The sequence below is a fragment of the Podospora pseudoanserina genome, chromosome 4, assembly GCF_035222485.1.
Source record: "Podospora pseudoanserina strain CBS 124.78 chromosome 4, whole genome shotgun sequence".
NCBI classification, from domain to species: Eukaryota; Fungi; Ascomycota; class Sordariomycetes; order Sordariales; family Podosporaceae; genus Podospora; species Podospora pseudoanserina.
The window spans coordinates 2,892,540-2,908,661 of NC_085923.1; the positions used below are offsets into that span (position 1 = coordinate 2,892,540).

Genomic DNA, 16,122 nt, shown 5'->3' on the forward strand with positions numbered 1-16,122 from the left:
CAAAACCCTCTGACCTTGAGAAAGGCGAGTCGAGAAATACAGGAAATGTTGCCGGATCTTGGGCAAGATGATGAAAACGCATTCGCTGCGTTTGCAAGAGGTTGAAAGGTTGAAGGGTTGGAGCGAGAGATGTAAGCCAAGGAGAGGGTTAGGGTTGCGTGCCCGGTACAGTTGACTACTATGGCAGCAAACATCGTCATTCTCAAAACACAAGAATATACTCGTTCTATGTTCAAGGTGTTCTCCATTGAAAGCCAGATGTGCTTCATCAACATAACCAAAGCAATCCCAGATCATGTTACTCCCAGCACCATATCCGCCGTCGTTGCATTTTACCATCTCATCAATATCCAAAAAAACCACCCATTTCCCTCACCAATCCGGTGCACTCCCACACCCCCCTCCCCCAGCCATAACCTCCACCGGCCTCCTCATCCTATTCTCCGCATGCGGCTTCACCCCAGGCTTCTTCGCCCTATGTCCCTTCCAGTTCCCACCCGCCGGCGTTTCCAACCCCAGCTTCCTATCCAACTCCTTCAACTGCCCCTCTCCCGCCTCTCCACTCTTAACCATCCACTTCTTCGTCCCCAACTTCTCATCAAGCTCCTCAACCGGCGGCAGCTTAACATAAACCATCCCATCGTCTCTCTCCTCCACCTCGAAGGTAGCAATCGACAGCTCCGAATCATTCTTGCAAGCACCATTGGACAAGTCATAGTTCCTCTTGTGGTGCGGACAAGAAACATACGGCGCCTCACCCGTGCTGGGAGAAGACGAGCTGGTCCCAACCAGACCATCAGACAGGATAAACGCCCGCTTGTGAGGGCACATCTGCTGAGTGCAGTAGTACTTCCCCTTGACTCTAAACAGCGCGAGCTGGGTGTCACCTCGCTTGACAGCGGCCGAGATGCCGTTGGGGATGTCATCCGCGCCCTTGAAGTACGACGACTCGAGCATCGGCTGCCAGGTCAACGATGACCACGTCTTGGACAGCCCGGCGAAATCTTCCTTGGCCGAGGCGTCGCTCGGCCAGAAAGTCGGGCGGAGCTGGCCGCGATCCGTGTCGAGCTCCATTGTCTCGACTGTCTCTGTCGTGTTGGCGAACTGCTTGAACTGCGCGGCAATCTCGGGGTTGTTGATCGCTTCGGCCCACTCGTCAAAGAAGCTGTCGACCAGTTCTTGCATCTGGGCTTCGAGGGAGGCGTTGAGACCGAGGCTGTCGTCGAGGATCACAGACCTGAGGTAGGCCAGACCGCCTGGGAGGGCTTCGAGCCAGCGAGCTGTGCGCTGGAGCTTGTCGGCTGTGCGGATGTAGAACATCAGGTAGCGGTCCAGAATGGGGATGACTTCAGTGGGCGGCACGTCTTTGGCGAGGAGCTCAGAATGTCTGGGCTTGGCACCGCCATTACCGCCCACGAAGATGTTGAAGCCTTTCTCGGTGGCGATGAGGCCGAAGCTGGGAGACAATGTCAGAAATGGGATATTTAACGGAGAAGTGAAAAGACATACTCTTTGTTTTGAGCTTCGGCGCACTCGCGCACACAACCACTCACCCCACCCTTGATCTTGTGAGGAGCGCGAAGAGACTTGTATCGCTCCTCCAGGCGGACAGCCATGCCGACACTGTCACCGATGCCATAGCGACACCAAGTGGTACCTACGCAACTCTTGACTGTCCTGAGGGACTTGGCATAGGCGTGCCCAGACTCCATGCCAGCATCCACCAACCTCTTCCAGATGTCAATAAGATCCTGTTTCTTGGCACCAAACATGTCGATTCTTTGACCGCCAGTGATTTTGGTGTACAGCTTATAGTCTCTCGCCACCTCTCCAATAACCACAAGCTTTTCAGGGGTAATCTCTCCAGCCGATACTCGAGGTACAACCGAGTATGTGCCGTTCCGCTGGATGTTGCCCAGATATCTGTCGTTGGTTTCCTGCAGACCATGGTGAGGCTTATCCATGACGTGCTTGTTCCATAAGCTTGCAAAGATGCTGGCCAGCGTGGGCTTGCAGGCTTCGCACCCTATGCTCTCTGGGTCGACGCCGGCTTCCTTCATCGCTTCCTGGAATGTGGTCAACCGCTTGACCATGATGATGTTGTAGAGATCAGCACGGCTGTAGTTGAAGTGAGGGCAGATGGTGTTCTTGACCTCATTGCCCATGTCCTTCATAGTCTTGTTGAATATGGAGGTCACAAGAGGCATGCAACCTCCGCAGCCTGTGCCAGCTTTTGTGCAAGACTTGACCTCCCCGATGGACTTGCAGGTACCGTCCTTGACAGTGTTGACAACATCTGCTTTGGTGACATTGTGGCAACTGCAAATCTGGGTGTCATCTTCGAGATCATCACCATCGTCAGCACCCTCCTTCTTGGCACCAAGGATAAGCTGTGACGGTGGGACGTCGAGCTCTTTCTGGTTCTTGACTAAGGGGACAAGCTTGACGTAGTCGGATGTGTCACCGATCATCATGCCACCAAGGAGGTATTTGCCGTCCACCGAGAAAATGTACTTCTTGTAGATGTTGAGAAACGGGTCCTTGTAGGTCAAGGCCTTGACTGGGGCCGGAGGGGCGCCATTGGTGAGCACCTTGACTGCTGATAACGGCGAGGCGGGTTTCTTCTTTGCCTTTGCGGGAAGATACTTTGGCCCGTCACGGTCAGCAAAGAAGTCTCCAAAGCTGGCAACCTCGACGCCTAGCAGCTTCAGCTTTGTGCTCAGGTCAGGGCGTTTGTATAATCGTGGCTGATGATGTTGTGATTGTGTGAGGTTGAATGTGAGAACGTCAGCCATTTCCACTCCCGGGGCAATTAGACCAAACGTCTGACCTTGCCAGCTTGCGCACTCTCCAATGGCGTAGATGTCTGGATGGCTGGTCTGAAGGCTGTCATCAACGACGATGCCGCCGCCACGGTCAGCACACAGAATGCCTGATTGTCTGGCCAGCTCGTCTCTTGGTCGGACACCGATAGCGAAGCAAATGGTCGAGCACTCCATGTACTCGCCATCTTCAAAGTGAACACCCTTGACGCTGTTGTCCTCCGTTACCTCAATCCTGCCCACTCTCTTGCTGAGCAAAACATCAGCACCGAGGCTTCGCACTTGTTCCACAACCATGCCGCCTGCGTCAGCGTCCAGTTGCCGGCTGAGAACCCATCGATTGCGCTCAATGACTTTGACCTTCTCGAAGCATCCCAAGTCCATCATAGCCTTAGCAGCTTCGAGTCCCAACAAGCCACCTCCTACTACGGCACCAACTGTGCCCTTTTGGTTCGCTGAGAAAGCAATGAGCTTCTCCAGGTCCTCGACAGTCCTGTAAACAAAGACGCCCTTGGCATCATGACCGGGCGTGTGTTTTGGCAGCACGGCATCCGAGCCAGTAGCCAGGACCAAGATGTCGTAACTGACTTCGTCACCATTTGCGCAGGTTATGCTCTTTTTGTTTGGGTGGATTTTGGTGACTTTGGTGTTCAGGTGGTAGCTGAGAGCTCCGTCAGGTACAGCTGTGTACTGCAGCATTGGCGTCAGTGTTGCTCATGGACGTCAAGAGCAGAGACATACCCATTCTAGTGGATTCAGGTACAAGTTCTCAATCTTGCGATGCTCAAAGAAGCTGGTCAAGCCAACTCTGTTGTATGCCAAATGTGGCTCTTCGCCAACTACTACAACGTTGTACTCGCGCGATCTGGCATCGAGTTTGAGGAGTTTTTCTCTGTTGGGAGGTTAGAGATATCCGCATTCCGGGGACTTGAACTGGCTCATTGCTCACATGAAGCTGATGCCCACCATCCCCAGACCAACAACAACAATCTTCTTGCGCCCGACTGCCATTGTGGGCAGGCTGTGAGGAGGATCGTCCAGAATGGGGGTTATCGAAAGAGAAACAAGCCAGTTGAACAATGACCAGATAAGACGGGAGTCGTAGAGAAGCCAACCCGAGTCAATCAAGGCTGGCGAGGCTGGATCAATGTCGTCAAAAAGCTAACCAGGAGAACATCAGAGGACAGAGAAGTGACAAAAAGGAGAGGAACAAGAAAGAGGGGATGGTAGACATGGTCTATCATGGTGGCACTGCCATCGTCAGAGCATCTGGCCGGACACACAGCGAACGATATCTAATCTCTCATCAAGGTAGGCATTCAGAGGCAATCAAGGAAATGCACATCTCCGGAGCCGTGCAGGTTGGTGTGTGAAGACGGCCGCGGACAGGCCCCAGGGGCGATTCATGACCATTTGGTGTACCAATGAGCATAGTGCAATATGTAATGACGCATGAAAGGCACCGGAGAAGCAGCAGCCACTTCGTTCAGCGACCGTGGGACTCCTCTGCTTTTGCGGATTCCTAGGTAGACGTTGCAGCGCGGGAGATGGTGATCTTTGATAGCGGATATCAGTGCAATGATAACACTTATCGGACCAATCAGGTGCCGCAGATTCCAACTTGTATCCAATGTGGAAGGAAGACACCCGCGGAGATAGAGGCAGGCACAGGGATGATTCGGGGTGGACCAAGAGATTAGAGTTTTCTGCCTGTGTTTGACTTGCCGGAACTAATAATTGATCTGGGCTGTCTTTTGCAACGGCTTTTCCTTGACATCTCCGAACACACAAAACCCCCACTGACCCCTCGCCATCCTCACCAAATCCTCTTTAACGGTCTGGATCTACACTCTCCCCAATGGCAATCCGGCCCCTGAAAAGAACGTAATTATCTATGGCTAGCTAAGGTTCATCACCCGCCTTCAGAAAGGATGAGTCCTCCGAGTTGACGTTGCATGTCATACACGGCCCCACTCGGCCCCATTGCTGCGAGAGCGCCGTGCTTGGCATCTTCCACGCCGGCTTGGTGTTGACATCGGCGCCGGCTTGGCAACCCTGTACTGAGGGCCGTTGAGATGCGACCATGTTACTTCAACTTGACACGAGGCCAAACTTCAATGGGAAAGACTAATTTTATCTGTGCCACGCCTCTATTGAGGCTCAATCGACGCCACACATTGCAAGTAATGAGTTGGGGGTTAATGCTCAAGCAAACAATCTAGCCAGCACGGAAAACTTACGCAAGCTTTCTACCCATCATGACAAAACTCACAAGCAAACTACCTCCCAGAACAATATCACCCCAAAGATTCGGATACAGTTGAGCGTCGGGGGAGCTCTTGGTGCGGCTGGGCATGGTGACCCGATCGTGATGGGCCTACGGCGAAACCCATTCAGAGCTTCGTCCATCCTCTAAGCAAAGGACTCTAGCATTTGGTCAACTGGTATTGTTTAGTTTGGGGGCCAGAGCTTTGGAAAGATGCGATCTTAGTCAGTATTGTAGACTATCTGATCTTTGGTGAGCTTACAGGAAAACGTTGAGAGGCTGCCATGATGCTATTCCTCACTTCCAACTTCATATGAAGACTAACCTGGATACAAGGACAGTAGCAGACACGATTATTGAGAAGAGTTAGCAGGCTCTACCGGATGCCAAGATACAATCGTTCATTTAACCACCCAGGTCGCAGGCACCATGGCACCCCAAACTTCCCGGGGCAGTCCATTCCCGACACCGTCGACAGAGGCAGAGCACAACCCACAACGTTACTTGGGCCTTAGGCTTGGTCATCTCTGGTCAACGACACCTTCGGAGTCTTTAGCCTCATCATCAGCTTCAAATACTTCCGCACTGATGTGTGAACTCCAGTGGACCTCCGGCCTTACCTGTGTTAGTATTTAGATGATGACTTCTTCTTCAATCACCTAAAAGTCCCTCTGAGCCATCTTTACGGTACGGCAGTTGGCAAAGATCGAACCGCTATGGGTCTGTTTCATGATAAACGAGAAGACAGCGAAATTATCGTGCCAGCATCTTGCTTTGATGTGTGTGGTATGGTTGATAAACCTCATTCTCGTCAAAGCACACGGAGATTTTGACTGGTGAATTGACAGGCGACGCTCGTACCGAGGCCCAACGCACTGGGACCAAGCCAGAACTTTGCACGGCAGGTTCGGCATTCCGGGACTTATATGAAGCCTGCAGGCTTTGCGTTGTGTATTTCCAAGGAAAATCACAGCCAGACACGATCATCCTACCCAAATTCCAGCACTACATCGACTGTTGCACAGCACTTGTCGGTCTTCCTCCACTCCCCCCTTTCCCTTCGATAAACACCAGTTCTACCACAACCAGACCATCGCCAGCAACGACTTACCTAGAACATTCACCTACAACTTTGGCTGTCATAACATCCACAAGCACGCTTCCACAGACGACATCCCAAGGTTCTGAACCATCCGACATCAGCCAACCCATTTCTATCCCAACTCCCATCACCACAACATCCTGCCTGTCTCCCACCTTAAGCCCGGCACCAACGACTCCAATAACAACAAGTGAATCTGCTCATCGCAGCCATCTTGCAATTTTGCTAATGAAAAACAAAACAAAAACAGATATACCACCCCCCGAAAAAAACACTCCCATCAGCAACAACAACAACAACACCATCACAATAACCACAATGATCAGCATAATAGTCGGCGTCCTACTCTTGTTCTTACTGGGGATGGCATACTGGAGCCGTCGAGTCAAAAGGACAGCACTACTCAATCCCCCTCGTCAGCAGCAGCAGTTAGAGTTACTAGGAGGAAGGCCAGTCCTCTTCCTGAATCCCCAGGGCTCGCTTCAAGAGATGGGCGAACACCATGGTTATGACGAACTGGACGTGCCGAGGGTGTGGTATGAGCTCGATGCACGCTCACTGAGGAGTTTGAATAGGAGCTTGAAGTGGGCGATGAGCGGTGCGAGGTCACCACGGGGTAATGATGGTCAAAATGGGGGCGATATAGCACCGGAGGTTGGCGTTAGAGAAGGGGTGTAAGAAGGGAGATACCGTATTTTTTGCTGGACATGTCATATGCGTTGATCTTTATCGAATTCATGGCCCATGCACGAAGTATCATAATTAATGCAGACAAACATGCAACAACAACAAAACTCAGGGTATTATTAGGCTTCTCTCAACTCATGAAACAAAAACAGCAAGCAACAATGACAATCTCCCGCCCAGGAACAAACATCACTCCCTCGAGAACATGGTATACCCCTCCTCATCCTCATACCCCTCCACGCTCCAAACTCCCTCCTCCCCAACTCCATCAACCCAACTCCCAGCCACCCTCCTCTCAACAGAACCACCACCCTGAAGATCCCCCTAAGCCTTCACGGCAGCCTTCTCATCCGCCGCCGCAGGTGCGGCAGCAGGAGCAACAGCAGCAGGCGCAACCCCCGCCTCCTGAGCCTTAGCATCCGCCGCCGCCGAGGTGCTCGCCTCGGGAACAGCCACAACCGGTTTCGGCTTCTCCTCCGCACCAGTAACCCCCTGCGTCGCGGGCGCAGCCGCCGCCTCGACCGGATTGACCTTCACCTCTTCCGCCGGACTCGGCACCGTCGGGCTCCCCGGCGTAGCCCCCGCCACCTTCTTGATAACCTCAAACCACTTCATCGCCTCGGCCGGACTGTGCGCCTTGAAGCTCAACTCGCTACTCCCCGACAACTTGCTCCCCAACCCACCACTCTTGTCCTTCCCCTTGACGTTAAACTTCTCCCCGGCCGGCAAACCAATAATCGCATCCGGCAAGTAAATACTCAACTCCGGCGTCGGGTCCTTCCTGTAGTTATCATCATCCTTGAACTCGTGCAAGAACTTGGCCGGGGTAACCACATAGTAACCCGTGGAATACCCCCAGCTGAGCTTATTCCTACTCTTCCTCTCCAAGCTCCCCTCAATCAGCGCCTTGGTCGAAGCATGATTCTGATTCGGGAACTGAATCGCCTCCACTGTCCTAGGCCCCTCCGCCGGATCAACCAGCTTATCCCCCGACCTCTTGACAAATCCCTTCCACTCAAAATCGGGCGGGATCCTCTGGGCAGAACCAAGCATGTCCGCATACAACGCCTGCACCTTCAGCGCCTGGCCCCCAACAAAGCTGTTAAACGCCTCCATGGCCTGCTGCACCGTCCCGATGACGTGCGCCTCAAACTCCTGAAAGTTCGCCTGCACAGCAATCAGATCGTTACGCTGATTGTTCTCCTCCTGGACCTGCTTGTTCAGTCTGTGCAGCACGCCCCGCTGGATGACATATGGGTCGTCGTTAGGGTGGTGCTTGGCCCCGCTAGACTCAAAAGCAGCCGTGTGCTGGCCCAGGAGCTCAATGTGCTTCTGGGTCGTGTTGCGCGCCTTTTCGACTTCCTTGGCGCCCTTTTCCGCGCCGTGGGCGAGCTCCTTGGCCTTGTGCTTGATTTCCTTGTGGAGGCGCTCGAGCACGGGCAGGACAGAGCCCTTGATGGATTTCTCCGTCTCGGCGTTGGTGTTGATCAGGGCTTGGGTGTTGACGCGCATGTTTTCAAAGAAGCCGGCGACGCCGCCGAGGGATTGATCAAAGTGCTCGCCTTCGCGGAGGGGTTTGGAGATGGTCTGATGATGGGGAGGGCATGTTAGTTGCGGTCTAGGAAAGCTGTAGAAATAAAGGGGGATTCGCCGCACCTTCAAAACCCTCTCATACTCCTTGGACGAGTTCTTGTGCACCTTCTCGACCGCCTCGACGTACTCCTCGAGGTAACCGACAGCATGCTTCCATGCCTGCAACCTCTGCGCAAGGAGGCCGGCCGTCTAAATCGCAAACATGTCAGCATATTCCCCCTGATACCTTCTGCCCTAAAACGAGCCACTCACGGTGTTGGGATCGTGCTCAGGAACAGCCTCGTCACTAAGGTTGCTCGCAAGCGTGCTCTGCCTCGAGGGCTCAACAGGCGAAGTAACAGTAGACATTGACGCTGGTTCTTCCCGAATAACACTACTCTCTGCTGGTGCTGTGATAGTCTGTAACTTCTCCGGTTGCTGCTGAGCGGAGGCGGAAGAGGCAGTGGCGGACGTCTCTGGTTTGCGGAGAGAATGTCCTCTCGAAAGTCGCTTGAAATGCATCGAGAGATAAAGTAAAATAAAAATAAAAGGAAGCGGTGTTGGGGTGGGTAGGTTGTTGGGCCTGGAGCCGGGGGGACGGGAGGGGAGGGATCGAGTTAACAAGTGTGGAGAAACACAAGATTGGATGGTTGGCTGTTGGTGGTAAGGGACCCTTTCCTTTTTCCTAGGATCCTAAAATGAAAAAAAAAAACCAACAAGAGGTTCGTTCCCAACTACAAGCCCGTGCAGCAGCAGCTAGAAGTAAAGATATAGAAGCTCTTACACTAACCAAAAAGTATGAGGTCATTGAAACCAAACCGCAGGTCATAAGATCAACACCACCTACCGCGCCAGCCAGCAGCAGTAGGTATTTGTATTATTATTCCCTTCACCCAATCCACACAACAACCAACACACCAGCGCCTCTTGCGTAGCAGCAGCAGCAGCAAACAACCCCTCCTCTCCTCTCCTCCCTGCCAAGAGATCGAGCAAAAGTGGATCCTGTCTATCGACCAACGCCGATCTCAATTGGTCCCGCCAAGACGCAACCATCAAATCCCATCATGCCATGACGTAACTCCACTTTCCAGCCAAAAAGCTGCCCCACATCAACAGCAAAACCCTTGTCCAGCTGGCAGATGCGTGAAGGCATCGTGGACCATGTCTCGTTTAAACAAAAAAATCAGCTCGCCATGGGAGACAATATCATGCGCATGGTTTGGTTTTTCTCCTTCTCTTTGGTCGTCGTTGAATAGCTCGGCCGGCCGTTGCAGATGGAAGTTATAGCTCAGCTGGGTTTTTTTTTCCAATCTTCTTTCAATAAAAAAAGGGTCCAATTGCATGACGTAGCCTCATCAAGTGAACAAACAATCGGGCCTCCATGCTACTGCAAAGCAAACCACCCAAAGTGGGAATAGCTATCTCTGTTCTCAAGAGTCGTAGATCGATCGCCAATGGTCCCGTCTTGAAAACGTCCGCAGCTGAGCTGAGCTTATGAAATGCCAATCTGCACCAGCTTTCGGCTTATCCGACTCCATTGCATATCTTCTTGTGTGAGGCCTCTTTAGGCTACTTCCCCCATGTTTCAAGCCCACAACACATTTCTTGTCTCACAATACACCACACATCTGTGTTCCAGATGCTATCCCAAATGTCTAGAACCCAGTCGATCTTTTCCTCCCTAGACAAGTACTGTCCTACACGACATCTCACTACGTACAAACCGCCAGATACTCCTCCCATCTCATCTCTTCGGCCTCAAACTCACAACCAGCACCAGTCACAAGCAAATAATCCATTTACTGGCTATTCATTGGTCTAGATTCATCTGCTGACTTTTGACTATAGGGGGTATCGAAGGTATAAAGTAGCAACTGGTTCAGATAATGTCCTCTTCATCAATCCCCAAACCGAAAACACAGAGCGCCTCAAATAATCCACCGCTGCCCGATCCTCAATCTCTTTGATCGAGCCCTCGAACCCAGCCCACCACCAAAAGGAAAAAAGAGAAGAGAATGACCGTCAACTCCGAAACAAACCGGAGACCTCCTCTTGATGTCAGTTCCCATCGCAAATGAGCCGCCTTTGGCAATCCCAAACGCCAACGACATGTTGCCTCCATTACCCCCCTCCATGTGTGTCAATATCCCCCCATGCATTGGTCATTAAAACGCCTAAAAAAAAAGCTGCGCTTTGCAGCTGCCGAATGCCCTTGGCTGTCCACCAGCCCTGGAATCCAGGCAAAAGCAACAGAACAGACATTTATAATACAAAGGAAATCTCAATTTCCATCTCCATTCAGAACGCCCCTTATGCTTCATCAGGGTGTGCGTGCCGATGAGCTATTGGACCTCTAGGCCAAGCCGCGTTGGGCACGGAGAAGGTGAAGCCGTCGGTGCTCATCGCCCTCCCCGTGCAGCGAGTGGTGTGGGTACAATCCCACCGACAATTGCCGCCAACGGATGGGTGATGTTCTGCGTGTCCCAGGCCGACTCTGCGGGTTCATGTCGTCATCCTGAATCGACGACTCTTGAGGGACCTCGGCGATGCTTCCCAGAAACGAGTTGTCGGACCGGGTGAGTTCAGTAGCTCTCAACGGCGGCGATCGTTCCGGCGAACCTGGTTGAGGTGTGCTCGGTACGCTCGTCGCCGTTTCGTAGTCTGGGAGAACATTGTACGCCAGCGGCCGAACTGGTGTCTTGACGGCTGTCTGGTAACTAGGAACCTTGCTGAGCTCCTCAAGCTCTGCATAGTCGAGGTGCTGCAATGCAGATTCGTCGTCGTCACTGTTGTGCCGAGTAAGCGGTAATGACGGCGGCGCCGACTGCTCATCGGTACGGGCATCCTCGGTATCAAGTTCTGATGCGTAGCTGGGCATGTGGCGTGCCGATTCCGCAGCCCGCATCGTGGGCCATGACTGATTACGATTGTGCTGATTAAGCTGAGTCTGCAACCTAGCAGTGAGCTGGTTGGCACTGAATGGCACACCATTAACGGGACTGCTGGCACCATGATAGAGTGCATTCAGATTCTCCACGGAGCTGGCGCGCGACCTTCCATAGATTGGGCTATTAACAGCCGACAGGCCACCAGCTGGTGTTTGTAGCCCGGTTGGATCCATATCCTCGTACAGCTGGTCAAGAACATGCTCGCCGTAGCCTGGTGGTGCTATCGCGGCTACTTGCAGGGACGGTGTTCCGACCGGTACTTGTCGCACCAGATTCCCGTCCTCGTCCAGTGGCATATTTGGCGATATGAAAATGGTTACCGGCAGCGTCGCCCTAAGCTCCGAAATGTGACCGTCGGGATTCTTCAAAGCCACAACCAACTTCAGCTTGTGTCGGACTTTAATGCCCTTGGTGTTGACATCCTGCAAGCATTTCGAAAGTTTCTTCGGCAGGTTAAGCGAAGTATTGAGAACCCAGCCCTCCTGCCCGCTATCGTTGATCATGTCCTGCCAATGCTCCTCGCGCGTGATGGGAAGTCGCCATGTCTCGATTTCTCTTTCTTTCCGGTATTCCTTAACCGAAGAGGCACCCGACGACCTAGTCGAGTGAAGCACAATGTCATGGACCTCGACCAGCTTCACGGTCATGTCGCCTAACTCCAGTCCCTTCAGTAATGGGGTAAATCTCGTCTCTAGAGGGATGCATGTGCCGAAGACCACCGCCTTCTGAGGGATCAGAATCGAGTAATCTATCTTGTTGGGCCAGATATTTTCCACACTCATCGCATGTAGAAACTCGAGGGCGGAGGATTCGAGGGTTCGGATGATGCGTAGCCGTTTGTAAGCGCTCAAATCGGATGCAAACTTGCCCCGCACTACTGATGCCTTCAGTCTGTAAGTGATGCTGGCCTCACGCAAGCCCTCCACACTCTCCGTGGTATTACCAGGGAGCATGACTTGAAAGGGCCATTCGTAATTGCCAGGGCCTAGCGTGGTGCCCCTCGAATGATGTGTGTCGCCAGTCGGAATATGGTTGGAAGCGCCGACTCCAGCAAATGGTCGCCATCGGTGCTCGTAGAAGTTCACAGTCTTATCGATTCTGTGATGGTTAATTCCTGTCGCGGTTACTCTGGGATCGGTCCAACTACTCAACAGCGTCAGTGACTTGTACTTTGGTGCTTTCTCTGGCCGAATCCCATACCCATAGTGGATTGTGCCGGTCAATTTCAAGTTGATCGTCTCGACCTTTAATGGCGCAGACAAGCAAAGCACGACTGTTCCTTTGAGCAGTTGGCCAGAGGCCTCATGATCGTTACCGCGAAAGACAATAAAGTCGTTCTCGAGCCTGTGTTCCAGATTACCCGGTCAGTGGTTGTCATGCAAATAACCGAGGGTGTTCCAAATTAAAATAAAAAATAGCTTACCTGATGTCGAACAGCGTACAGGCATTCTTCTTGGATGTGGAAAGGGTGAATAGAGGCATCTCTCAGATATGTACCCAAACTGTCGAGGAGAGGGAGAGCAGTAGAAAATTAAGTGGAGGAGGAGAGGCCCGGTCGGGTAGAGATATGGTCTAGAGCAGTCATCTACCCCGACTGCTTCTGGCGTGTCGTATGTAGGGGAGTGGTGTTCGGGGGCGGTGTTACGGCACGATGCGGCGAAGGCTCGCTTCGAAGTTGGTAAGATTTGGAAAGGTGCCTGTTAAGTCTAGGTACTAGATAGGCGAACGGTGAATGGCAGCGAATGGCGTGATTACGGGTCGTGTTTGTAGGTACGAGGTAGGAGGGACGGAGTGAAATTGAGAAGAAAAGCAACCAGGAAGAATACAGAGGCGTATTATTTTCGCAATTGTTCAAAAGTATGAGCTGGGAAGCATCGGGCCACTGGGACGGGATTGGAGAGCACCGTGGCCGGGGGCCGGCGATCAGGGAGTCAGGTACAAGCCTGCATGTCCTACAACAAAGAGACACTTTGCGAGGTACTTGGAGGTACCTGAATAGTGCTGAGCCACAAAGGGTGCGCACCCACCAACCACCACCGCAACCATCCCACACAGACAACAGCAAGCGAGACCCGGCTCATGCACGCTCCGTTGATCCAGACAAATCACGATAGGGAACCGCCGAAGCAGAATCCCAATAATAGGTAAGCCCCAAGAAATGTAGTGTCCGTCTCCGTAGGTATGCATTATGCCAGCACTTCACTTCCATCTCATGTTACCTACTGCTGTTTGCAGCATGGAATGGGCAAGCTGACGAGGACGTTTATGGCACCGCCTTGTGGCATTGGATTCAGAACGAAGCCGGAGCTACCGGCAGCCCGGGGCAGGCAGTCACCTCAACGGCCTGCCATCCCACTGATAAAAAAGCAAAACTTACTCCTCATCCACGTTTTCCAGTGGGGGCCTGTGAGTCGTGCGATAGCGGATCACGAAAGGCCGCATTGTTCAACATGGCACGTCAGAGGGTGAGGTTTGTAAAGTGGTGGGGTCTAGCGTGGGGTGTGCCAAGTGGCCTGCCAAAACGCCATCTCAAGCTTGACCGCTCTCAAAATTACAAGTACGTAAAGTTGCCATTTTAAAACGCCTCTGCTTTCATCTCTCTTTGTCCACGCTGTCGCAATGTGACACCAATTGCTCAGCTGGCTTTGTGCCGTCAACGCTGCCAATGTTTCATTGACCAAAAATGGATGGTCGTAGAGAAACCAAATCCCTGCGTGAATCAAGCCACAGTGAGATTCGACAAGGTTGATTGGCCCCCACCAAAATGCGTCTAGAAAACTGCCTAACTGGGCAGGATCACATCTTCAACTTTCACTTTGACGTGGACAAACCTGGCCGCCTTGGGCAGGCGCTCTCCCAGACATTGGCAGGTAATTCGCCGAGGTGACTTCCTGACAGCCTTGTGAATATGGAATTTGGGGCTGGCGGCCACCATGATACCTCTTGCCTGCTCGACCGGGCGTGGAGTACTGTGATTGAGCCTCGAGACGGCATCGGCTGGGCTCCCTTCTCAATGCAGGAGGTCGGCACCCAAAGGACCCCAGCGCGAAGGGCCACGGCATGAACCTGCTGACTGGCTGCTCTGCAGGATGTCAAATGTGACACCTCTGTGACTTGCTTGGCCGTGAAGGGACAAGCTCATGATGAGGCCACACAGATGCAGGGATAGCGTGGACTCTTCCGTTCGGATGCCGGGAATCAAGAACGCCAAGCGTCCAGACTCCCGAATCCGGACCCCACCGATAACGGCGATAAGAACAACAGAGGCTTCGGAGCTTGAGGTCTTGAGTCAATCTGATTGGTTGGTAAAATCCGGTTTTCCCCAAACCTCAGTCGAGTCATCATCACTGATAACGACATTTTGCCCACCATGTTCGCGCTCTGACGACGTAGTGTAGTTATGAAGTCACAGATTTCCATGTTTGCCGCCAGATCCCACCCTACACTGTCAACACGAAGGATGGTTCATCGACTTCGAGAACACCATTGGGCCCTCACCTTCGGATAAAGAATTTCACCATCAAAGAATGGCCGAGGAAATCTGCAAAATTACCCAACTTGTTACGTCCGCCTGCTGCCTCGGCCCGCAAACCTGAGCCCTCACCGCAAGTCCTACCATGGGTTGTCGCCCAGTTTCTTGTTGATATCAAAATCCCTAGGGCCAAAAGTGGGTTTCCGCCAACGATGAAGCTATCGCGCCACGATCGATTGGGCCCAAGGGTATCCCAGACTGAGGCTTTTCTCGGCGCTCCCGCCATCAGCCTTATCGCGAACACACAGCCCATCCGTCTGCTTGGTGTCTGTCTAGTAGCATAGCGCGCGTCCTAATGCGAGTGTGGTCTGGACCTGTCAATAATGCCATCATAAGAAGCTCCCGAAGCCCCCCAGGCTCTGTCCACCATCAACAAAATCAACCAGGCAAGGCGAAACGGTCGGACTTTAGATATCAACATCAACCCACAAACCCCAACGGTGAGCAGAGGCCGCGGACGTCTTGCGGAAAGAACCGGTTGCTGCGTATCAAGGTTTGAGCGACCGTTTATTTTATTTTTCTCATGTGTTTCTCCTTCTAGAAGCTTGTCTCCATAAAGGGAAAACATCAGACGATACCCCTCACCAAAGTCCATGTCATGGCTCTGTACAGAACGATACATCGACTGATCCTTGCGTCGATCTCGATGACACACGTTCAAGCCACACCCTCCAACTCACTGAACCTTTTCTGGAGGCAAGCCGGGCATGGGCATGTAACTGGGATCATACCGACAATGCCAACCTCATCCCGTGTCAGTCCCGCACGGTGAAGGTGCATTTTTCACATGCTTCGTCAACCACATGCATGAAAGATCCGTTTCTACTGGTTTGAAAATTCCCTGGCAAAGGGCCAAAAACTAGACGGATGGATACCACTCAACAAGCATTGCAAGAACTCCACAAACGGCTGAGGGAATAACTCTTGTCCCCCGGCAACGGGATTTGCACCCACTCTTCATTTTGTCATGAAAACTTTTCGCCACATCACGGCACTCGATGATACTCTTGTGCATATTGCATGCAGACGAGCCGCGCCTTCGCAGTAGTTATAGCAGACTCACACGCCTCAACAGGAATAACTTACAGGAAAAGTATACCCCCCTTCCTCGGCCACTCGGGTTCCACTTCAAAACGCGAGGTTCTCTCGTAGTTATCGTATTCGATATTATTCGGTCTCTTGCCGAATCTTGC

At 52.5% G+C, this 16,122-nt stretch overlaps 4 protein-coding genes across 4 annotated transcripts; 1 reads left to right on the forward strand and 3 right to left on the reverse strand.

Moving 5' to 3' along the window:
• Positions 1-372: 372 nt before the first annotated feature.
• Positions 373-4,440, reverse strand: NIT6 (Nitrite reductase [NAD(P)H]; the record flags this gene model as incomplete). Its single annotated transcript, XM_062946971.1, has 4 exons — positions 3,772-4,440; positions 3,564-3,714; positions 1,510-3,512; positions 373-1,456 (listed from the first exon to the last, which is right to left on the reverse strand). Exons 1-4 carry the CDS (start codon positions 3,831-3,833, stop codon positions 373-375), a joined length of 3,300 nt encoding a protein of 1,099 aa, XP_062800747.1. The 5' UTR covers positions 3,834-4,440.
• Positions 4,441-4,512: 72 nt separating this feature from the next.
• Positions 4,513-6,974, forward strand: QC764_406790 (uncharacterized protein). Its single transcript, XM_062946970.1, has 3 exons — positions 4,513-5,874; positions 5,937-6,380; positions 6,441-6,974. Exons 1-3 carry the CDS (start codon positions 5,805-5,807, stop codon positions 6,866-6,868), a joined length of 942 nt encoding a protein of 313 aa, XP_062800748.1. The 5' UTR covers positions 4,513-5,804; the 3' UTR covers positions 6,869-6,974.
• QC764_406780 (uncharacterized protein) lies at positions 6,852-10,054 on the reverse strand. Its single transcript, XM_062946969.1, has 3 exons — positions 8,723-10,054; positions 8,534-8,659; positions 6,852-8,464 (listed from the first exon to the last, which is right to left on the reverse strand). The coding sequence occupies exons 1-3, from the start codon at positions 8,969-8,971 to the stop codon at positions 7,202-7,204; spliced, it is 1,638 nt and encodes a 545-aa protein (XP_062800749.1). The 5' UTR covers positions 8,972-10,054; the 3' UTR covers positions 6,852-7,201.
• Positions 10,055-10,228: 174 nt separating this feature from the next.
• QC764_406770 (uncharacterized protein) lies at positions 10,229-13,292 on the reverse strand. The gene is made up of 3 exons (XM_062946968.1): positions 12,821-13,292; positions 12,598-12,741; positions 10,229-12,540 (listed from the first exon to the last, which is right to left on the reverse strand). The coding sequence occupies exons 1-3, from the start codon at positions 12,877-12,879 to the stop codon at positions 10,803-10,805; spliced, it is 1,941 nt and encodes a 646-aa protein (XP_062800750.1). The 5' UTR covers positions 12,880-13,292; the 3' UTR covers positions 10,229-10,802.
• Between the last annotated feature and the right edge of the window lie 2,830 nt (positions 13,293-16,122).